Source organism: Dermacentor albipictus, chromosome 5 (genome assembly GCF_038994185.2).
Source record: "Dermacentor albipictus isolate Rhodes 1998 colony chromosome 5, USDA_Dalb.pri_finalv2, whole genome shotgun sequence".
NCBI lineage: Eukaryota > Metazoa > Arthropoda > Arachnida > Ixodida > Ixodidae > Dermacentor > Dermacentor albipictus.
The window spans coordinates 161,247,713-161,271,883 of record NC_091825.1 but is presented as its reverse complement, the minus strand read 5'-3'; the positions used below and the strand labels follow the sequence as shown (position 1 = coordinate 161,271,883).

At 44.3% G+C, this 24,171-nt stretch overlaps 1 protein-coding gene across 1 annotated transcript in view; it reads right to left on the bottom strand.

Annotated features, from left to right (window-relative positions):
* Nucleotides 1–24,171, bottom strand: part of LOC135916357 (structural maintenance of chromosomes flexible hinge domain-containing protein 1-like) — a 373,767-nt gene that overhangs the window by 84,306 nt on the left and 265,290 nt on the right. The window contains exon 38 of the mRNA XM_065449720.2: nucleotides 4,554–4,685. Within this exon, the coding sequence (XP_065305792.1) occupies nucleotides 4,554–4,685 (132 nt within the window). The remainder of the gene's footprint in view (nucleotides 1–4,553; nucleotides 4,686–24,171) is intronic.

Here is a 24,171-nt window from a genome sequence, read left to right as displayed (position 1 = left end):
TAAATATCATTTAAGGAGGGAGTTTATGTCCATCAGCTGTGCAGCACAGCATCACAGTTGCGCGCTGCTTCTCGTAGCCCTCAGAGCACACCTTCACCTCCTTGGCACCCTTTTCATTCACATTGTACGCCACTGGCATATCAAAATAGACAGCCGTCTGGTTGGCGTTGCCGATTAGCCCAAGGTTGTAGCCTGCCGCTTGTCTCTTTCGCAGCACGTAGCGCTGAAAAGCTATCAGCTAGTCTTCGAAATCGCTTGGCAGCTTTTGGGTGATTGAAGTGTGACGTCAGAGGGTGAAGCCAAAGCGCTTCATGAATTTTTGAAGCCAGTCCCGGCTGGCTTTGAAATCCTTTGGCATTAGGCCTCACTCCCTTGAAAGTTCCCTAGCTTTTGATTGGAGCACTTCTGTTGTCACTGGAAGGGCAGCTGCTCTCTGCGTCCAAACAAGTCGGCCAAAACTGTCTCCACTTCGTGGTGACGGTCTTTCTTTGGTCCGCTAAATGCCATCCTCGTTGCGGCGCACGCAGAAAGCTGCTGTCGTTGTCCCCTCCAATGACGGACGTTTTTCTCGTCGACGCCGAAGTCCCGCCGGCTTGAAGGTCCGACGATGCCTCTGCGGCTATCACAACTTTTCGCTTGAAAGCGGCACTGTAGTGGCACCTCCTGCTTGGTGCCGTACGCCGATACGGCTGACACGACACAGGTTAAAATGGCGACCTCGCTTGTGTACGGTTGGCTACTGGAAGGCTAGTAGCAGCTGCGATACTGACTTTTCTAGATGGCACTAGCTATGCACCATACTTAGCAGTTTCAATGAAAAACTGGCGCGTTTTTTTAAATCCTCGAATCTAAGCCAACCCTAGAGTTTGGAATATGATTTGAAAAAAAAAAAAACTATCGGCCTAGATTCGAATAAATACGGGTATACACATTCCGGACTGATCAATGTAACTCTTCCATAGGTCATTGGTATATTGTACACTACTGTCTTGTCTCCACTCCTTTTCTTTTGTGAGGTGTTTTTTGAGCTCTTTATATTATATCAAGTATGCACCAACCATGCCCTCTGAAAGTCTTTTTGAACAGTAAACAAAAAAGGCCAGCATTAGAATAAGGTCATCTGACATCTGCACCCAGTTATACTACCCCCAGTTAGTTCACAAGTTATTGATGCACAGTAAAAACTTCGTTCATTCAGATAACTCAGGATGTTGATGTGTTGCTGTGCACATGTTCACTGTCTGGATATGCATATGCATTTTGCACAGTGAGCAATTTTCATCACCCCAAAGCTCCCTGAAGCATACACACATGCAAACATCAAATTGTTTTTTTTCCTTCTAAAGACCCATGGGCATCCATGCATTGGAGGGACCCTGCCCATGACAAGCTTAGAAAACTGATGGAAGTAATGCACACAAATTCTGATCCTTCTTGTTTGTCTACACCCAGAAAAAAGAAAGAAGATTCTGAAAGATATCTATGGCATGTTCAATTTATTTTACCGCATATTAGTAAAGGGTCCCAGATTTTCAAATCATATTTTAAATGTTATGAGTGCCCACTAATTATTGTAACAACCATACAAGAAATTCTTTCAGTTAGAAGGATTGCTTCATTACAGCATGAAAGGCGCACTAAATTTGAATAAATTGAGTCCTGGGATGTTACGTGCCAAAACCCTGATGTGATTATGAGGCACATCATAGTGGGAGAGCTCCAGCTTAATTTGGCCCATCTGGGGTTCTTTAATGTGTGCCCAATGCACAGCACACGGATGTTTTTGCATTTTGTCCCCATCGAAATGCAGCCACTGTGGACAGGATTTCATTCCGCGACCTCTGGCTTAGCAGTACAACGCCAAAGCCACTAAGGAACCACAGTTGGTAGGTGCACTAGCAAACAGACAAAGGACATGAACCAGACAAGAACTAGAACATGGAACTACTATGTTAAATCTCTGAAGTTAGAGTAGCCATTCCAAATGTCTTATGAGCCCAATCAAAACTTAGTCTGTTGTTGGAGGGACCCTTTATTTAAGAACTTTTTCTATTTCTGGATAGATTTTGATTAAACTTGCTGAGTCAATGTACTTCTATATGCTAATTTAAGATATACATTAAATTTTCCTCCATAGTAAGTATGTTTTAAATATTTAGAAAAATTATATCTTGCTTACAGGTAGGCTATCAACTAAACTATATATTGTGTAGTGAACATTCACATATAAAATTTGTCTTCATAATATTTGTCTATATGATATGCTAACTGCAATATCTATTCTCTGCCTTTCCAAGAAATAATTATTGCAATAGGAAAGTAGAATAGGAAACATACTTGTTGGAGGCTAGTTGGTGCATGTTTCCAGAAGAGGGTTGTAGCGCCGAAAAACACCACACACAGCAAGCGAGACGGGAGAGAAGGGACAGGACATGCGCCTGTCCCATCTCGCTTGCTGTGTGTTGTGTTTTTCGGCGCTACAACCATCTTCTGGAAGTAGAATAGGAGATTTCATCATTCTAAAATAGTGGCACTGCCAGAAATGCTTTGAGAAAACAAGGAAAAACATTTCACAATATGTTTATGGTGATGAGTGCAAAGGGTAAATTAATCAAGAATAAATGCTCTACACTAATCTGGAGCAAAGAGGAGCAAAAAGATATTTGGGCTAATGTTTGGCTCCAAAGAGCAGTCTATATTTCATTGTTCATTGTATGTGAGCGATGTGAAACGGAGTAAGGACAAGAGTAAAGCCCGGGATACATGGAGCGGAAGACTGGCATTCAGGTGACGAAATACGCCCGGCGGCGAACACTCGCCCCTCGGCGTCCAAAAATTTGACTCCCGGTAGCTACGCGGTCCGATCGGAAAAATGTCACCCGGCGAAAATCGCCATCGGAAGTGGTGGGGGCGCTCAATAGGCGTCGCAACGATCAATCTCCCTCCGACTTCTGGCAGCCGGTTGGTTTTTGTGTATTTTTGCTTTTCCATCGAAGCATCTGCCACGCGGTCGCGCTGAAGCGATGAAATGTGGGCGTTGGGGCTACTTTGGCCGCACACTTTTGGGCTCTCTGCGAATGAAAGGGACACCGTTGATCATTACAGCTGGATATTGAATGTTAAAGAGCACAAATTTGTGTAAACTTATTTTTTGTCTACAAACTTAGCGCTCACGAAACAGATAATAATTATAAGTGCAGTGCAGTTTTCTAACCAACCCGACAGAAGGTTCCATGGCAAAAAATAGTGTGCGTTGTACTACTTTTCTTATTAATGTCTTTTTTGTGTGTGTGACGCTCCCTATATGGGTTCCGGTATAGGAGATGAAACAGTTTCTCGTTCGCGGCGCCCGAAGCTGTTCCCCCCCCCCCCCCCACTGTCGGCACACATGCTTGCAAAGTTTGGTTTTGTGCTTCTTCAATCAGAAACCATTCCTGCTTTACTACAACCATAAGTCCTTTCTGCTAGAGTGCCTTGAGGCAAAAGAGCGACGACAGATTATAGTTATAAGCCGACAATGCTTGGTCTTCTGGCTGTTTGCATCTGTGTGGGCCCAGGCGGCGCACGGAATGCCTAGGGCATCGAGAATGAGAGCCGATGGCAGGCCCATTTCACGCCAAATACCGATAATTATATTCTCTCTGGCTGCAGCAGTAAACACTTGTTGTTGGAGCAGGCTTTAAAACAGGAACTGAAACTGAAGTAAACATGAAAAACCACAATGTGCTCTTACACAAAGTAAACTAACGTCACAGTTGGAGAACCGCAAAACCTTCTGCAACGCCTACGCTACATGGTGCCACCGTTCAATGTAGCCAGACGGCACAAAGCCAGCTCACTAAAACACTTGCAGCTCAATGAAATGTGCGGAAATCATTTGTAAGCACCCCTATAAAACTATTTACTAAGTAGTTTAGTCATTAACGACAAATAATACAATAAAAAGGCTATTTAGTATTTTTTTTTTCTTATCCAAAAATACATTCCAAGATTTTGGCAACACTGACAAATATGCGGTGAGCACGCAGTGGCGTCCGCCTGCTTTTCGCTGAATGTAAGCGATGCCACTGAACCATCAGTGTCATCCCACAGCGTCTATTTGTGCCAGGCTATGTTCACCGTGAAAGTTCGCTCCATGTGTCCCGGGCTTAAAGGAGCACATAACTGTCCCCTTGATGAAACAAATACACAGTTCGCAGTAATGGCACCCACATGTGTTTTATGTGTACCTTTACTCTAGTACTTGTCATGATTCACAACATTATAATGAACTCACTAGAGTTTTATAAGCAACCACTACATGAATTGAAAACATTGTCTCTTAACAGACTGTGCAACCTGAAAAAGATATGTTTAGTATTATGTATTACCTATCCAAATCAACCAGATAAGGTGTTTACATCATACCAACAGCTCTGGCGTCAGTAGGCTTACCACACTGGAATCTGCTAGGAATATTGCGTCATTTGCCCATGCTATGAACACATTAAAGTTGGTCTATTTAGCAAGGTTGGCAAATTCTTACGACAAGAACTGACAAGGCATGCACTCACAGTTAGGTCCAATTTGAGGTACTTGAGCAGGTTCCGACAGGAGGACTTGGATTGGTTTGACACAGAAGGTATAATGGGGTCTTGTTGGGGTGCCAGCTTCACAGGACTATCAGGCACGACTGTAAGAGAAACCTGAGAGAGCAAGAACATTGTTGTCATCTCCCTTGCTTTTTTTTTTTAATTTATGGTAAACGAGGGCAGCAAACGCAACCCTGTGATGCTACAGCTGTAATGCCCACTTCACACGGGCACTTTTTATTGGCTGTTGACTCGATGGTCTTGAAAATTCTCACAGCTCAATCAACTACAAGGTTTTGCTGCTACACAACAACATCAGCAGCAGTTGAATGTTAATAACACTTATCGTTGGGCTACATGGTGCATGAATCTTACAACGAAAACAATGAAACACACCAAGAAAGAGACAGGCGAAAGGGAAGAGTGTACGACGCTGTTACCTTTCACCTGTCCCTTTCTTGGTGTATTGTGTTGTTTTCGTTGTGAGAAGCTGAATGTTAATTGAAAATTGAATTGATAATTGTTGAATTGCATGCACGTTGTTGCTCTCATCCACCAGACTCTTTGCTTTGGGCATCACTCGAACTTGAGCCCTTCTACAGTGCCTTGTACTTATGATAAGCGGCTGGTGTTGCTCCTTCTCCAAACACTAAGCCGAAGAGTGGTGCGTAGTGCTCATGTGGGGTCACACTACATTAAGTCACACTTATCAGAGGCCCAAGCTAACGGAGATTGCCCAGCTCTCGTGAGCAGCCCCAGTCAGTCATCGCTAGCGTATGCAGTATGGCTGCGGGAACATTTCTACTTTAGCAGTGTGTAGCCATCCTCCCACAGCAGCATGCTAGCGGCGCCCTTCACCTGTATTTCCACCCTTGGTGCGGGAGCTTCTTTGCTTCCCATCTTGCCCCAAGGCCAAGAGTTTGTGCAGTGCTGGGTGTTGCCAGAGGCAAATAAACCAGTTTCCTTTTCGCTAACTTAGCGCAATACAGTGTTTCTTGCTGCTCAATGCTTGGTGTCCTTTGCAGGTTGAACATGCACACACATTGGGACGCTAGATTACACAAGGTGATGGCTGGCCCGGCTTTGAGACTCAATGACCGCTGGTTGGTAACTCCTGTGAGATATACAAGACGGAATGTCACTGTATGTATTGTGAACCCTTTGCCTTGTTTGGATCCAACCATGTTAGAAATACTATGAGATAAAGTATCATAAACTTGAACCTTAATCAGTTTATTTAAGTAGTCCAACACCAAGTACTTGCAGCACAACTAACACAAGCTACAACTTTGCATTCCCAGAAGTGACCACTTGTGAAAGATCTTGCAGTCATTCCTAAATACATCCTACACCAAGGAGATTGCAAAAAAGTTTGACACAGTAGAACCTCACGGAAATATTTCTCGTTCATACATTTTACCTAGTATAATATCCCTAAAGCCCTGTCCCAGCAAGGGGCTCGTCGACACGCATGTACTAGAATCCACTTTGATACGTCGTCGTACCCGCAATGTTCCCAAGTGATATGTTCCAACTCTGATGTGTACAGGCAATACCAGATATATCTAACTCGAATAATTGAACTATTGTCTGAATTGAACAATTGTAAGATCCCCTTGAAAATACCATGCAAAAGTATACTGAGGTACTGTGCATACCTTGACTCCCATTCACTGCCACTTTCAATGTATCAGGTGCTGTGCTGTGCCCCTGCAAGTGCGCTTCCCCTAACATTTACACAATAACTTTTCATATCGTTGGAAATATTCAATGCCGACAAATCTGAAAGAGCTTTGTTTTAGTGGATGCTGTCAATCAAAATATTTAATCTGAAGGGCAGTACATGGCATGGATGAAAAACTAGCAAGGTACTCTCATTTTTGCTCGCTGTGCATATGGAGGTCTCATGCAAACTGCCACTACGTCTTATCAGCAAGAACAGATAGCCACTCCGTTTCAAGAACGTGAAAGGCCACCCAGTTCGATACACTTTCCACAAGGTAATGTGAATGACACTCAATGACACGCCAGGCATAGGATACCGAACTAGAGATGCTGCACCACTGTGTTTGTCTACTTGTAGACAAAGGATTTCCCCCAACGGCATTTTAGGATTCCACAAGTGGCCAAAATCAATCAGACCGTAACATCCACTTGCACGGACCTTTACATTAGTGTGAATTTAACAAAGCAACCACAAGCCACATTCGCACTTCGCAGAAAGACCCATGCAACAGCGGCATGCATGGCCCGTTGCTATGCGATTCCTGGGTTCATGCTGAACACGTTTCATTCGTGCTTACAGTTACAAAATAGTAGGAATGGCTTTGATGTTCAGAAAAGCTGAAAGCTGTTTTCGAAAGTAGGAGCGTGTGTGTAGTGTCGGCAGTCACTGATGCAGGAGTCATAGGGGAAGGACCGAGAAAAAAAGGATATACTGGCCGTGAGGCATCAGAGAGTTGAGTGGCATGCAAGACACAGACGTTTTAGGGTGGGCAAGAAGCGACTGGTCCCAACAGGAAGTCAGTTCTGAAACTCAACACAACAGACAGCCTTGCTTGTTGCCCATGTATGACGATCGGGTGCTGAAACGGCATATTGTGACAGACATGCGGCCGGGGACGTATGATTCTCATTTGAAGTGCGGTGATGGCAGCCCAGACAGTGGGTGTGAAACCGGCAGTGCTATGGTAGTGCCGCTCAGGCACATTATGCTTCTCGTGCAGGTTGCATGTAGCTCCAGAACACTTTCAACAGACTACGAATGCGACAACCACAGAATTATGGCGAACATCGCCGAAGTATTTGCATGCAACCGTGAAGAAATCTTCAACGCACTCTATTGTGGACCGGCGAAGTCTACTACAGTGGAATCTGGCATATGTCCAGCCACAGTTAACGAACCATGGTTCACAGCCACTATCACGAGCCTACAAAAGGTGGCAGACTGCAGTGTCTCTCTGGGGCATGGAACCTGCAGTGCTATGGCAGTGCCACTCGAGCACGTTCTGCTTCTCGTGCAGGTTATTGAATGTATACCATGTAAAACGTTTACCATTCTTATCCTGCCGGTTCCATCCTGTATCCAGTATAACTGTGTACTTATGTATTCTAACACCAGAAACTGCTCACGGCATCGCATTTTGTTGCATTGTTATGCTTTTCTTGTTGTTAATACTGTGGTGATATAAAATGAATCCCGGCCCAAGCACTCATGTGACACCACAGAAAATTTTGGATGGGCAAAATGTGATTGTTCAGAAGCTTAACACTACTGAGGTGAATCAAGTGGAACAGATGGCAGCTATAAATGATTTGACTTCATATGTGTCGTCAATTGAAGTAAAAATGTCCCTGCAACATTCCCGTAACAGTATTACCAAACTTAGAAGCCGCCATTACGGAATGTACTGCACACTATGACGCACAGCAGGGGGTGATACAGCTGCTCCGAAATAAGATTGATGATATTGAAAATCGTAGCATGCAGCACAACCTCGTGTTCTACGGCACACCTGACACAAATATTTGTGAATCTTGGTCATCATCTGAATTGCTTTTGAAGGAAGTAAGCGTAACAAAATTACAAGTTAGCCCCAAGTCGATCGAAAAAGCCCATAGACTTGGAAAATTTCGAGAAGGAAAAACACGACCCTTGATCGCAAGGTTTGGGTCTCTGAAAGAAAAATATTTGATTTTAGGAAAGGTCACGAATTTGAAAGATACAGGTATCAGTATATCAGAAGACTTTTCCAAGCCAGTGCACAAAGGAAGGCGAAATCTGTGGCGGTTTGCTCACGAACAAAAAAGCAAGGATGCACGTGTGCAATTAAAGCGTGATATACTTTACATAAACGGCATCAAGTACACCTATGATGACCTTTCAGACAAGGCTGTGCCGTGCGAATGACCCAATAAGTCCATATCGACTTCACTGTCTTTCTTGGTAGTCAACTGTAGGAGCATTAAGAACAAAGTTGATGGTTTCAATAACTTAGTGCACATGGTCAAACTTAGTGTAGTTATTGGTACTGAATCATGGCTCGATGAAGACGTAACGAGCTCTCAAGTATTTCCTGATAGCCTTACGTTATAGACATGATAGAAATTATCACGGAGGTGGTGTATTTATCTTGGTAGACCAGCGCATTCCTTCTACACGCATAAATATTACAGAGGATAGAAGTGAAGCTGTTTGGTGTCAGCTGAAACCCTTGAACGGCAAATCATTATCAGTCTGCTCCTTTTATCGGCCACCAATTGGTTCAGCTAGAGAATTGTGTCATTTCACTGCAACAGCTACAAAAATCACATACGATTATGTCACTGTGGGTGGCAAATTTAATCTACCTGATCCCAACTGGCCGATAGCCTCTGGATGCTCCCCTAGCTTCAAATCTGAAATTGACAATTTTATGAACCTCCTTTCATTAAGACAAACTGTGCTGAAACCTACACGAGGAAGTCATATCCTAAATCTTTTTTTGACAAATATGCCAGAAATAGTCAGGAACAGTGAAATATTGCCAAGGATAAATGATCATGAAGTCGTGGTATGCGAAATGAATATGAAGCATGTAAGTGTTTACAATGAGAAGAGTCGGTGCATGTACAATTACGCAAAGGCAGATATTCAAGCAATGAATACTTCACTGGAAGTGTATTTCGTTGTGTTGGAAACATTTGCAGATTAGAATTCTGTGGAAGACCTATGGGTTCTATTTAAACAAAAAATTTTTGAACTGCGCAACCGGTTTGTTCCGTCGTGGGTATTGACTAGAAAGCGTAATATCAAGCCATGGTACACTAAAGAACTGGATGTTTTAGTGAAGCGTAGGCAAAGAATTTACCGTTCATTTATATGATGCCCTTCTAAAGAGAAATTATGTAAACTAAAACTGGCAAGGTGGGAAGTGAGCGTTGCTGAAACGAAATCAGCCTACTGTAAAACAATAAAAAGTATAATAAAACAAAGCCCAAAGGAACTTTGGAAGCATATAAAACAAAATAAAAAAGACATTTCTATCCCCACTTTGACCAATGGCAATGTTATAATTTGCGACGCCACAGAAAAGGCCAAGTTGTTCATCTTTATTTTACATCAGTGTTCTCGGCCCCAACAAATAATTAGAAAGATCTGAAATTGTTGTAACACGAATCCACACCCATGCCTAAAATAGTGATCAAAGCTTGGGGTATTGAATTACTGCATCGTGATTTAAATTGCGGAAAAGCTGTGGGCACTGATTCTTTACCCAATTTTACATTGAAGTCTTGCTCTCATATCGTGTCAATGTACTTGAAAATTATTTTTCAGAAGTCCTTGGAACACAGTTCACTTCCGGCTGATTGAAAAATGGCATTGGTTGCTCCTATACATAAAAAACTGGCTCATGCAAAGTTATTAATAACTACCGTCCCATTTCACTCACTTCTGTGTGCAGTAAAGTTCTGGTGCATGTTTTATATACTGGAGTAGTCAAACATATAGATAGTATTATTTAACTCAAACCAACATGGATTTAGACAAGGATTATCATGTGTCACACAACTAGTAGAGTTCACACGTCTTAGCGGCATCCCTGGACGACAAATCATCGGTTGACTATATTTTTCTTGACTTTCAAAAAGCGCTCGACACCGTTTCACATTATCTGCTATTGCAAAAACTAACCAGTTTTAATATTAATCTCCAAGTTATTGATAGTGTGCAAAACAGTCATTGTGCGGCCGAGTGATGTTGCTTGGCAATCAAAGGAGGAAGAGAAGCCTTGGAGCAAGCGAAGAAGTTCGTCACGCTGCGTCGTCGTAAGGTCACTGGCAATAGCTGGTGTAAAAGAACCCGGTAGGGACTGTGGACGCGATGCCTCGAGAGCAGCAATATAAGTGGAGTCGTCCATCGTGTCAAATATTGAAGATGAAGTCGGTGGCTCTGCTCTGCCAAGGCTTTCACGGTGGCATAAAGTAGTTGGTTCAGCCGATGGGTTGGAGACGCACATGAGAGAGGCGCCAGCTTTGAACTCGAGGATGGCGAACGGCAGTGGTAGTGAACTGCGGCAAACTAAGAGTTCAGACGGAGCGAAGAGTTCTGTGCCGTCATCTACATAGTCACAAGAGATACTGACAAGGGTGGAAGACCAGGCAGGTATAATGGTGTCTTCTGAAACAGAGATTTTGCAGCAATGGTCCTTATGGTCAGTGATAATATCAGTCGAAAAATGAAACAGCTCGATTTCGGCGCGGGCGCAGTCAATGATCGCATGATGTGTGGAGAGAAAGTCCCAACCTAATATGACGTCGTGTGAACATGATGGCAACACAACTAATTCTATGATATAGAGGACGTCCTGAATGACGACAGGAGCAGTGCAGGCGCCGGATGGCTCGACGTGCTGCGCGTTGGCAGTTCGAAGAGACAGTCCAGAAAGCGTCGTCGTCACTTTTTCGAATTTGCGGCAAATACGGGCATCTATCACTGAAAAAAGTGCAGCGCCGGTGTCGACAAGTGCTAGCGTCAATGTTCCTTCTATTGCGACTTCAATAACGTTCTTCGGGAAGTGTGAGGCCTTATACATTTCGCCGGCACCGCAGTTCTCGCCTCCTGAACTGCGATATTTAGTTTTCCTGGCGCAAAGGGCTCCGACGCCGGTGCATGGGGAAAAGCGAGCGGCGGCAAGGAGAAGGTGAACGGCGAGCGGCGGAGAATGCGGTGTCGACAACAGGAGGAGATTCAAAGGAGTCCGAATAGTTGCGGCATTGGTGGAAACGTGGCGCATATGGACGCACATTGTTGGGGACGTTGGGGGTAAGGAGGCGACAGTGACGTGCTACGTATCCTGCACGGCCACAATAAAACAAATCGGCCGATTATCTTCCATGCGCCAATGATCTTGAGGTCGTGCATACTGCACCAGTGGCCGGACCGGAGCGGATACGGGCGGGCGCAAAGGCGGGCAAAGGGGACCGTAGGTCTGTGGTGCAGGCCTCGAAGCGACTTCGGTGTACGTCAGGGGAGTGGCAACCGGAGCCTGCTGGAGAGAAGGTGGAATGTGGTCGGCTACCTGCTCCTTGATGACAGATTGGAGAGCGGGCGTCAACGAAGAATTCGACTGGCCGTGTGTGAGGGGAATCGGAGAAAGCTGACGCGCCACCTCTTCACAGACGAACTCCTTGATCTCTAGCAGTAGCGACGTATTATCCGGGGAAACAGCCAAGCTCGACATTGAAGTCGCCTGAGGAAAAGATTGGCGGGTGGCTAGGCGTTGTTTGTGGAGTTCGTTGAAGCTTTGGCAGAGACTGACGAGTTCAGAGACTGTCGCCAGATTTTTCGCCAACAGCATCTGGAAGGCGTCGTCTTCAATGCCTTTTAAGATATGGCGGATCTTCTCGGCATCAGCCATTGTGACGTCAACGCGGTTGCAGAGGTTGACAACATCTTCTATATAACTTGTAAATGTCTCCCCACACTGTTGCGCACGACTGCGCAAACGTTGCTCGGCGCGAAGCTTGCGAACGGCGGGGCGCCCGAATACCTCCGTCACGTTAGTTTTGAAGGCTGTCCACGTCGTGAGATCACGTTCATGGCTGCGGTGCCACACGCTGGCGACATCGCTCAAATAAAACAACACGTAATTCAGTTTTTTGGTGTCGTCCCAGTGGTTGTGGATGCTCACCCGGTCGTAGACAGCGAGCCAGTCTTCTACGTCATGGTCTTCGGTACCGCTGAAGATGGGTGGGTCGCGTTGACGCAACGGGCCGGGGCAGACCATGGTAGTCACCGGGGCAGCGGGTTGTGGTTGCGGTGGTCCTTCTTCCGGCATAATGAAGACAGGCTGCAGGGTCCGGTTGTGAAGTTCCAGAATTCCGGTTGTACCCAGCACCTCCACCAATTGTAAATGGGGTTTATTCGGGTCGTAGAGAAGCAGCGACCAACGCGGCAACAGCAGGTAGGGCGCAGCCAGCGAGCGAACTGGGTGCGAGCCACGCGATGGCAATGGGGCTTTTCAGCCTGCCGATCTTCTTCGTCACATGTGGATCACCAAATATTTGCGCGAGGTGAGAATATGTAGTCGTAAACAGCGAACAATGTGTAATAACTAATGTTACGTCAGGGGTACCTCAGGGATCAGTTCTGGGGCTCCTTCTTTTCCTACTTTATATAATTGACATTAATGAAAATGTACAGTCCCGTATTAGGTTATTTGCAGATGACTGTATATTATACCGTAAAGTTACATCTGAAGTGAGAGCTTTGTTATTCAAAACAACTTATATGCCATACATGAGTGGTGTGAGCTATGGGAAATGAAACTGAACCTTGAGAAAACGGTGCGCATGAGGATTTCGAAAAATAAAAAAAAAATCCTGGAAAATTTGAATACATGATAAACTGCTCTCCAGTAACAATGGCGCGTGAATATAAATACCTAGGCATTTACTTTTGCCCCTCTTTATCATGGAATCAGCATGTGGATTTGGAAATGCATTTGGAAACACATGTGGATCAGCACGTGCGTTTCTACAACAAACTCGGGGGTTACTATATAAATCATATGCAAGATCTGCACTCGAATACACACATTCTATGTAGGAGCCTTCATCAGTAACTAACAAAGAAGGACTAGAAAAAGTTCAGTCTATGGCGGCAAGATATGTACTAGATATACCAATGTATGACAGGCAGTTTAGTGCAACTAAATCTAAGGCAGTGCTGAACTGGCAATCTCTGCAGCCCTGAAAAGCGTCATTTCGACTGAAGCTTTTGCACAGCATACATCATTCTCATGCTCGAAAATCCCCGTGACATGCACATAAACCAGCCTCACTGCACATCAGCAGACAAAGATCATGAACACAAGAAGAGAATACAAATGTAATACATCAGCCTTTAGCAGCTCTTTTTTCTCAAGAACCATCAGTCAGTGGATCCGACTTCCTTGCTCAGTTGCAGGAATTTTTGTCCTAACAAGTTCTTTTCTGCATTAAAAGCGATGGAATCTTTTAATCCCTAAGGCTAGATAAAGATCGTGCATACGTCTAACAATGATCATGACCTATAAAGAATCCGAGTTGCAAATGACATTCTTTTCTTTTAGTGCCTCTTTTTTCCCCTTGTTGTACTGTATCTTATTCACCATAGTTTTAAAAAAACTTATTCGCTTTGTTCTTTGCCTTTTCATTGTGAATCTTTGTAATCATTGTGCTTTATGTACCTTTTTTGTTTTCACATGTGACATGTGGCACCTGAAACGTGCCTGTGTCCAATGTGGCTGCGTGCAACGTGGCTCTGTGCTTTTGTGTCGGCGTATGATAATGTTTTTCAGCTACACGAATCACCTACACCTGCGATTTTTATGCTTATTTTTCTCCTGTACCCCCCACTGTAATGCCTAAATGGGTGCTGTGGGTACTAAATAAATAAATAATAAATAAATAACCACACATGCTAGATTGCTCCCACGAAGCATTCATTTCTACGTTTTCTTGAATAAGGATTCGCAACAAGCACTTTAATGCACACAACAAGCGCTGCGGTCTTGCATCTGGCCAATGTTGGGGTTTAGGATTAGCGTTGCTAAGATCATTCCGCAGTGCAAGTGACAACGTTTGGGAGCAAAAAAAGAAAGGGGGGTTAACTTTTATGTTCAGTATGGCCTTGGAGAAGCAAATCAGCAAATTTCAGCTTTTAACTGCCCCGGAAATCTGCCCAAGACATGCAGAAACCTCAGATAATCTTCAGACAGGCATATTTTATATTTTGAATTACTGACATATTGAACTATTTAGCAGTACACTTCGAGTTTGATATATCTGGTATTGACTGTGGTTACAAGGAAGTACCAAGTGTAGCATTTATAACTTCAAAAGAATAAAAAAAAAGAACCATCCAAGATGGACACCCCTGCTGCGCACATCCAGCCACCACCACGTGCTTTTTATGCGCCACCGCCTTGGCGGAAGTGTCAAACACTTTACAGTGCGCTGTATGATATTCGAAGTCCATCTGTATGACTACTTGCCAATTTGGCTGCAGAATCGAGCAAAAGAAGGTGGTATATTTATTTTAATACGTCGCCGGCATGGTTGTCGACCATGGTGCCGGCACATCCTTAAAGGGACACTGAAGTGAAAAATGATTTCTTCTCCATCAGTAAATTCCCGCTCTACAACACCAAAAACACAGCTCTTACAACGATAAGACATTTGGTAAGCCAGAAAAAGCACAAAAAAAAAATACGGGTGGCGACGCCTACTTAAGTTCCCGCACCTGGGGCCTGTGACGTCTTGGATTTTGATGGCATCTTCTAGGGCCTACTAATTATATATAGCGGTACAGATTGGCTACATTGTGTTCTAAAGGAACCAAATATAAAACATGGCAAGTTTCGCGAACCTTTATTCAGCCAACACGGCCCAAATGCGAAAACATACTTTGGAATCCCTGACGTCACGCTGACGTACCGGCGCTGGGGTTTCGGCGCGAATTTAAAATATTGATTCTTGGACCTTCATTTTCTCATCTAATAATCAAACTACTTTTTTTAAATGACTGCCAGCAGAGTTCTCAAACAATGCTTCATTAGCCTACACTGATTTATTGTTTCACTTTAGTGTCCCTTTAAATCCAAAACTAGCGAAGCCTAGTTGATCCAGTAGTCGCCTACTGCATTCTCACTGCAGGGCAGGCCAAGCCAAGCTGCTGGCTGCATCATCTGCATATGCTTGTGGTCAAATGAATTCTGCACGTCTAGCGTTAATTTATTTACGTGTTAAGTAGCGACACAGTCCCAGAAATTTCTTCAAGCAGCTTCAAGTGCCGCCAACTCCACCTGTGATTTATGCACCGACAAGGGCAATTCCGTAAGAAAAGCGCCGGACAATGACTGCTTCCGAGAAACCCACAATCATCCCACTATTGCAGCTTCGTCAACTTCTGTTATGCTGCCAGGTGATGAAGTTTCAGTGCATGTACTGTACTTTCGTCAATCTGTAGTGACAACATGACAATGGCCTAAATAAGGACTGACCAAGTTGAAGGCAAATGCATGTGCACGTAGCAACGAATTGACAAACTTCGGCCATATTCGCAAACAATCACTTTCCAAGGTACTACTACCAATTTCAAAGCACCAGACACGTCAACAGGCAAAAGCGATCCAAGCCCGGAGATAAAATCGCATGCTTGGCACTGTGCCAACAATGTGTTCGCATGTAACGCAGGTGCATCTGGTGTTACGAGGAAGCTTTATTTAGCTCGGGGGCTCCTATCTAAATACATGTAAAAGGAGAATTCATTTTTCTTAGCAGCCACCGCACCAAATTTCACGAGGGTTGTTGCAGTTAAAAGAAAAACTTAAAATCTAGTGACTGTTGGTTGTGCATTTTTTATTTATGTCGTAAATTTTTTAATAAGATTTGGCAAGAACGAAGATTTTCAGAAAATGAAACTATCAAGTTTACAACTCTGTAACTCAGCAATGAGAAATGATATCAAAATTCTGTAAACTGCAACTAATAGTACATCTAAAGCGGACAAAATTGATATGTTACACAAGAATCTCAAAATATTTATGTTGAATTCCAATGGCAGATCCAGATAAAGTTTTTCTGCTCTGTATGGAGCAATCGTATTCCAATGGCAGAATGGTAGCGTGAGCTGTGTGTTCCAATGGCAGATTGGGACCAGCCGCTGATCCCGGATTGCTCCGTGGAGCAAAAATATTTGCTCCGCCGAAATCGGCAGATTTGACCGGAAGTCCTCGTGACATATTTCCTTCACCCGCCTCTGCTTCCTGTCACGGTCGCCTGTTTCCGGTCGCCTGTTTCCGGTCGCGGGCAGCTATGGACGACATGGAAAACGTGGACGCCGCTTCGCGCCGTGCGATTTTGTTCGCGCTCCTAGACAGCTCTGGCTCAGACAGTACAATTTCCAAGTCGAGTGATGATTCTTCTGACCCGGACAGTGAAATGGGGTGGTGGGTGGCGCTCCCAAGCGCTTGTTCCTCTCTCTATTCTAGCGCCCTCTCCCTTGATTTTCCTGTACTAAGTGCTCCCGCAGGAGCGCACGCGTTCCCTTTGCAGATATGGTGTGAGCAGATGAGAGCGATCTCAGTCGGAGCGACGCGCTCCGTTCGTGATCCGCGCTCGCGCTCGCGATCTACCATTGGAATTCAACATTAGTAATATGGAAATAACCTTTTGCAGAACCCTTGTACACAATGTAACAAATTCCCGTAAGATATAAATTGACATATCTAATTTGTCCACTTTGAATTATCTAATGTATGCCATTATCTGTTTTTTATGCAGAACTAATTCGTAAAACTTCGTGCTATTTCTTTTTCAAACCTTTCAATTTTTGAAAATCTTTTAAAGAACATTCAGGCCTTAAATCGAAATTCTGCTTCCAACAGTCGCTAGAATTTGACCGTTTCTCTCAAATGCAACAAATTATATTAAAATCAGTCCAGGGGTTATCTAGAAAAACGTTTTTGCGTTTTACAGGAATTTCAATAGGCCGCATCAGAGTTGGGCCCGAGCTAAAGCTTCCTCTTAAAGTGACCCAACACAGGAGCAACAACCTAACTGAAAGATTTATTGCTCTGCACTTCAGCTTTAAATAACTGAAAACCACATGAGTAGTGACAGCCAATGAGGCTAAGTACATAATTTCTTGTTGATAGCTGATAAGGAACTCGGGCCCACAAGTAGGCTTTATCGACGATGCTGTGCTAGTCGCACGAAATTTAGCGTAAGTAAAGGCATTTCTGAAAGTGATCATCCAAGAATACACCTTTTATGGCTGCTTGTAGAATAAGTCCCCCATTCTTTGCCGAATCCGATACTTTGAACTCCTAGTTATTTGGACTCTTGTGGTCTGTAGACTGTTTAGAGGCTGAGCCGTGCAAGGTGTGCATTTTAATATTTACCAGTCATTCGCACAATTTTAAGAGTACGTTCCCGTAATATGTTTCCCGGGCATTATGTTTTTCCCCCCCCGGTTCCATGCAAAACATTTTAGTGAAGTTCCACAGTGTGTCAATAATTCAAAATATAAAATATGCCTAGCTGAAGTTTATCTGAAAACTCTACATGACTGAAACGGTTTCTAAAAATCACAAAAAACAGGTACATTTACCAATTTGCTTCTCCAATGCCACGTCAAACACACAAAGTTCATTTAGTTCTTGCATAAGAATGTAACTTGGGTTGCAGAGTGATCTTTGATACACTGACTCAACACTACCCTAAAAGCCTGTGTCGCCCCGCCACAAGACCACAGTGCATCTTGGCTGCTTGGTAGACACTACAACACTAGGAGTACTCTTTAACGAGAATATGAGCTGGCATCCTCAAACAAGGTCAGTTGTGTCTAATTTAGCTAAGTTCCTTGGTACAGTCGAAACCCGCAATAACGAAATCGCCGGGGAAAGCAAACCATTTTGCTTTTGCGGGAATTTTGTTAGCGCGAGAATGAGGCAGAAAAGACAGAGAAGGGAATTGGCTGGCAAAAAAAAAAAAATTATTGCCAAAAGTCAGTCGGCTTACTTTGCCGAGCCTTGCCTTGCAGCAATTTTACTGCTCTCGACTCGCACTGCAAGAAGTGGTCCATTGCCACGTCATCATCATGCTCACTGAAAAATGATCAAATTACATCGAAGGCATTCAACACATCCCACGGGTTCGCTGTCCTCTCTTGATTTGGTGTATGGTGGTCGTCGGTGTCGTCGGCACCTTGGCAAACGCTACTTATGATGACTTCATCAGTCATCTCTTCATGGACGACAACACCTTCATCCACATGAACGAACTCATCGATGCTGAGGCCATCCGGAACACCATCTGTCACGGCAGAAAGTTCATCCCATGCGTGGGTTAGCGATGGCGGCACTGCGCCGTCAGCACTGTCAACTAGTGCACCTTCAGGCGAATCTTCTTGCGATGCCACTGGATTGGCGCATGATGCTTGCCGAGTGGCAATGAAGCCAGCATGATTACAACAATTAGCTATCACGGCTGGCGACGTCGCAACCCATGCGGCGGCCATCATCTCAAGCGCCATGAACGTGTCCACTACGGTGGGACGCTTCAACTGGAGGTTCAGCAGCAGACGCTGAATCAGCCTCTCCTTGTAGGCGCACTTGACGCTACGAATGACGCCTTGATCAAGCGGCTGCAGCACGGAAGTGCAGTTCGGTGGAAAAAAAACCAAGCGCACGTTTCCCAGTTCCACGTCATCGACATGATGGGCACTGCAATTGTCCAAAAAAAGGCAGACCGATCTGCCTGCCTTCTGCATGTCCGTGTCGAAGGCCTCGAGCCAGCTGCCAAATATGTGGCCCGGGTCATCCATGCCTTCAGGTTCGCGGTGTACTGTACGGGCAGCCAACGATTTCCCTTGAAGCAGCGGGGCTTCTTACTTCTGCCGATTACAAGCAGTGGCCGTTTATATCTGCCGTCCATGTTGGTGCACAACGAAATTGTTACACGCCGCATGCTGTGTTTCCCGCCGCGGTATTTCTGGCCTTTTAAGTCCAGGGTCTTCGATGGCAGCATCTCGTAGAATAAGGCCGTCTCATGTGCGTTGTAAATGTCCGAGGACTTGTACTGGTTCAATACTTCTTTGTTGGTCAGCAGCCACGACGACGTTGTCAAAATGTCGACGGCTGCTGCCTCCCTGGAAATGACTTCGGCCACTATGTCGTGGCGGGCTTTGAAACGGCTCAACCAGCCAGGGCTAGCCTTAAAATCAGCATGCCCGAGAATGCATGCAAAGTCCAGCGCTTTCTGCTGAATAACTCTGCCAGACAGCGGCACTTCGTTGGCACACTGTTCACAAAACCATGCAAACACCGCCTTGTCAACGTCTGGAAAAGCCGCAGCGCTCACCGTGTTGTTTTTCGCACTCACACCATTTCCGAGCGCGCCGAGAATGGAGGCCTTGTTTTTCAGAATCGTCGATATCGAACTGCACGCGATTCCAAATTCTTCGGCGATATCCATTTTCTTCCTGCCCTTTTCAGCTTGGGTAATAATTACCGCCTTATCCTGCAGTGTCATATTTTCCTCTTTTTGGCTGGAGGCGGCATCTTAGCAGGCTGTCAAAGCAAATGGTCCGATTGGCACAGAGACACACAATTGACGCACTCTAGCACCAACGACACTGAGCACACGAACATGTGCGGCGGTACACAAAGCCCACTGACGCTAAAGCGTCATCCGGGTTATCGGAGCCTTCACGTGTTTCGCTCCGCATTTAGCACAAGCTGTATTGGCACACAGGATTAAATAAAATGTGCTCACTGCGAGATCACCTACGGTTCTAGTCTTTTTTTTTATTTTTATCATTTAAATGCTAATTGCATTTTTGGCCCGGACACTGCGCAGTCACCCGTTGCGATGGGCGAATGACCACCATCATCATCATCACTGTCGTCTGTCACGAGAGGTGGTGCGAGGCTTTTTTTATTGTAAACAATGATGGCGGCGGCCACGCAAGTGTGCTGTGGCGGTAGTTAATGCAATTTAAGCGCACAACGAATAGATTTGAGCAGTTTCCGGACACAACTAGTGTCACGTGAGTAGATTATTTGCGGACTGTCGTTTCAGAAAATTTCGTTGATGAGGGATTGCTATAGAAAAAAGTTTTGTTGTCGCGAGATATGAAATGCATTGACTCCTATGGCTGTTCACCGGGGATCCGAAAATATTTCATTGCGGCGAGAATTTCGTTCCCTCGGGATTTCGTTACCGTGGGTTTCGCCTGTATACTACCAATCTTTCACTAATACCTTTCTGTATCACTAAAATAAATTATCTATAATACCCTGTTCTTTTCAAATCTCAACTATTGTTTCTTAGTCTGGGGAAATACCACAGTCTAATATTAAACAAATTACACGTATGACAAAAGATAACAGTACACTATATATTGCCCTAGATTATAATGAGCACACTGAGGAGTTTTCTCAGTAGCTTAAGATTATACCAGCCCCAAACTCTATGAACACTGCTCATGCATCAGGCATAAACAATCCATATATAATTGCAAGCACGCTTTCTTAAATACTATACTGTCTCTGAAAGCTAACACCATACTGTATTCATTCCGTAAAAAAGAATTCTGGTACATTCCATTTTGTCACACTGCCATTTATGTCACATACTTGCATCGTTACTAAACAATCTCTCAAGATATCTGGGATGAAAAATGCAGCACACACAGTGTATTCGATAACATTTCTTGTTGTAAATAAATGTTCTGGTGCTACTGCTAGATTTTCTGTGTTTTACTGCGAAGTTCTTCCTTTTTCTTCCTTTTGCATTACACTGTTTTAAGAAGTGAAGCTGGCACTCATTTTTAAATCAGTTCTGTTGTATGCCATGTACATAGGGGACTTGGGCATCCTCAAGTGAAATAATCTTTCATGTGAGCACATGCGCATTTTAATGATGCAAATGAACAAAACTTTAGCTTGTGTGCATTTTTGTACAACGTACAGTCAAATCTCAATATAACGAATCACGCCGGACTGCCAAAATTGTTTGTTATTCTGAAAAGTCATTATAGTGAAAGTCCCAAAATTAACCATTCCGCTCATCAACACACCGGTTCATAAGTTGTCACCATTTCAGCTCTCGATGAAATCGGCGCTGTTGGCTCTTGGCCTACGCTGTTGCCATTTGCCATGGATTCTGTGGCCACACACCACCAAAGCAGAAGTACCGTAGAATAAGAGTGACGCGCACAAAGCATACGCTGACGCTGAGAAAACTATTGACAAAAAGGAAGCTCCACGTCTCCTCCAAAGCACAATGTTTCTTGTTTGTTTGTTTTTCACATTTCATACTGCGGATATCGCAACAGTCTCACTCGAGGTGGACACCTGAAACTATTACAAAGCTCAAGCACGCACAAACAGCATCGTCCGAAAAGTGCAAAGTGCGACTGTGTGGCATCCCCTCGAGTACAAAGGTTACACTGCTCCACGTGCGTAGTAGGTAGTACGGCTGCAGAAACAAGCATGAAAGGAAGAGGCGTGCACAGAAAGAAGAAGGAAAGAAAGAAGAGATGCACCTCCATTGCTAGGTGACACTTGCCTAGGTGGAGCATGCGCTAGCAAAACCCAAGGAGTCCTCGCCTCTCCAATAGATGTTAAAAAATCCACTCCAGCATTTTTTTATTGAGCGCAGTCTCAGGTATTCTGAACTCGTGCACCCTGGCATCCGCTTTCTGCGCCTTGTCGTCTGCTAGCCTACTGTTTCCACTGCCGCGAAGGATACACGGATATCCACAGATTTCAGAATATTATTAGTTTGTGGTACTGAAGCATTGTTAACATGACACAGAGAAAGTGAACAACGGTCGTTATTTGAAAAGCTCTGTATTCTGAAGTTCACAGTACTCAAATATTTTTACACTGAAACCATAAGAAGTCGCCTGGGGATTTCTGAAAAGTTCATTAACCTGAAAAGTTTGTTAATGTAGTGTTTGTAGTAATGAGTTTTCACTGTACAAAGAGGTGCCATGCAGAAACAAGCCAGCCTGTATGGATACGTGTAGTGCCACCTAAGCGCACTTGTACTACGAATCACACATGAATGTGCCCAGTCACATGTCCAGCAGAATATACCATTCAAAAGCCGATTGTCATACGTTGGCTAACAGTCGACCAAGTATACTCATTCAAAATGACGATTTGAAAATAGCTTTCAGCTTGCAGAACATCAGAGTCCATTCTAGCGCGCATGCAATCCTACGAGCATGAATGAAACACATTCAACGCGTAACTGTGGGCCCGCGACTCACACAGGAGCCATCGCCACTGCAGTGAAGGTTTTTCTGCAAAGTGCAGGTGTAGACTGCAGTGGTTTTGTTATATCGAAACTGTAATGTAAAAATCCATATAAGTGGAGATTGGGGCTCAATTCGCTTTGGCAGCTTGTGGAACCCTACAATGTTGTTCACAGAAAGCCCTTGTTTACAAGAACACAGGCCAGACAATGTGGACATCTTCAGTGCTGCATCTCATGACCACAGCCACACAGTGAAAAAGCCGAGTGTCATCAACGCTTTTGGGGGAAAATGCATTTCAGATCAGCAGGCCTTTTACTTTCTTGAAAAAGACTGGCAATTTGCTCTTGCCAATAATGAACGGCTGCAGTTGGCAAGTGCTGTCCATATGCACAGCAAGCAAACCTGCATTTACTGCCCTCCTGATTTAATGTCTTGATTGACAGCCTCTGCCAGAACAGTGCCATTTTGAATTTGTCAGCAATGAATATTACCGATCTTGCAAGAAGTGATTGTGTCTCCTTTAGCAAAAGCACACTTGCAAGGGTACGGTGTGGCACAGCATTCTATATGTTGGATGTGGTGGTGAATAACAGTTTGATACACAACTTAACAGGACTCTTTAAGGAACTATCAGACATTGTTTGGGGTATTATCGGCCTTAGTGAGATTAGAAGAACTGGTGAGGCTTATACATTACTAAATAACAATCACGTCCTCTCCTATAGAGTTCTCCCTGATAAGAAGCAATAAGGGGTAGGATTCCCAATTCATTAGGACATAGCTGGCAACATTGACGAATTTTGCAGCATTAATGAGATTCTAGCTGTAGTCATAGTCAAACTTAATAAGAGGTACAGATTAAAGGTGGTCCAATCCTGCGCTTCAACATCCAGTCACGACGATGAAGAAGTAGATCAGATTTGTGAAGATGTTGAATTAGCGATGAGATAAGTGCAAATTCGGTATACAGTAGTAATGGGCGACTTCAATGCAAAAGAAAGAAAAAAGCAGGCGGGTGAACAGGCTATTCGCAACTACGGCGTCGATTACAGCCGAAACCCGCGGTAACGAAATCCCGAGGGAACGAAATTCTCGCCGCAATGAAATATTTTCGGATCCCCAGCGAACAGCCATAGGAGTCAATGCATTTCATATCTCGCAACAACGAAACTTTTTTCTATAGCAATCCCTCATCAACGAAATTTTCTGAAATGACAGTCCGCAAATAATCTACTCACGTGACACTAGTTGTGTCCGGAAACTGCTCAAATGCATTCGTTGTGCGCTTAAATTGCATTAACTACCGCCACAGCACTCTTGCGTGGCCGCCGCCATCATTGTTTACAATAAAAAAAGCCTCGCACCACCTCTCGTGACAGACGACAGCGATGATGATGATGGTGGTCGTTCGCCCGTCGCAACGGGTGACTGCGCAGTGTCCGGGCCAAAAATGCAATTCGCATTTAAATCATAAAAATAAAAAAAGACAAGAACCGTAGGCTATCTCGCAGTGAACACATTTTATTTAATCCTGTGTGCCAATACAGCTTGTGCTAAATGCGGAGCGAAACGCCTGCGTGCGTGGCAGCCAAATCGACATCTACAGTCAAACCTCGATATATCGAACATGGATATATCGAATTATTGCGTATATCGAACACTTTCTATATCACATGGAAAATCGCATGCATTTTTAATTTTTTATTTCGAACGGGGCCGGATGTAAAATGGATATATCGAACTCCGCCGCCCCAGACAAAGTGCGCTCTGTTGACAGGAGGCGAGCTTTCCCGCAACACTCTC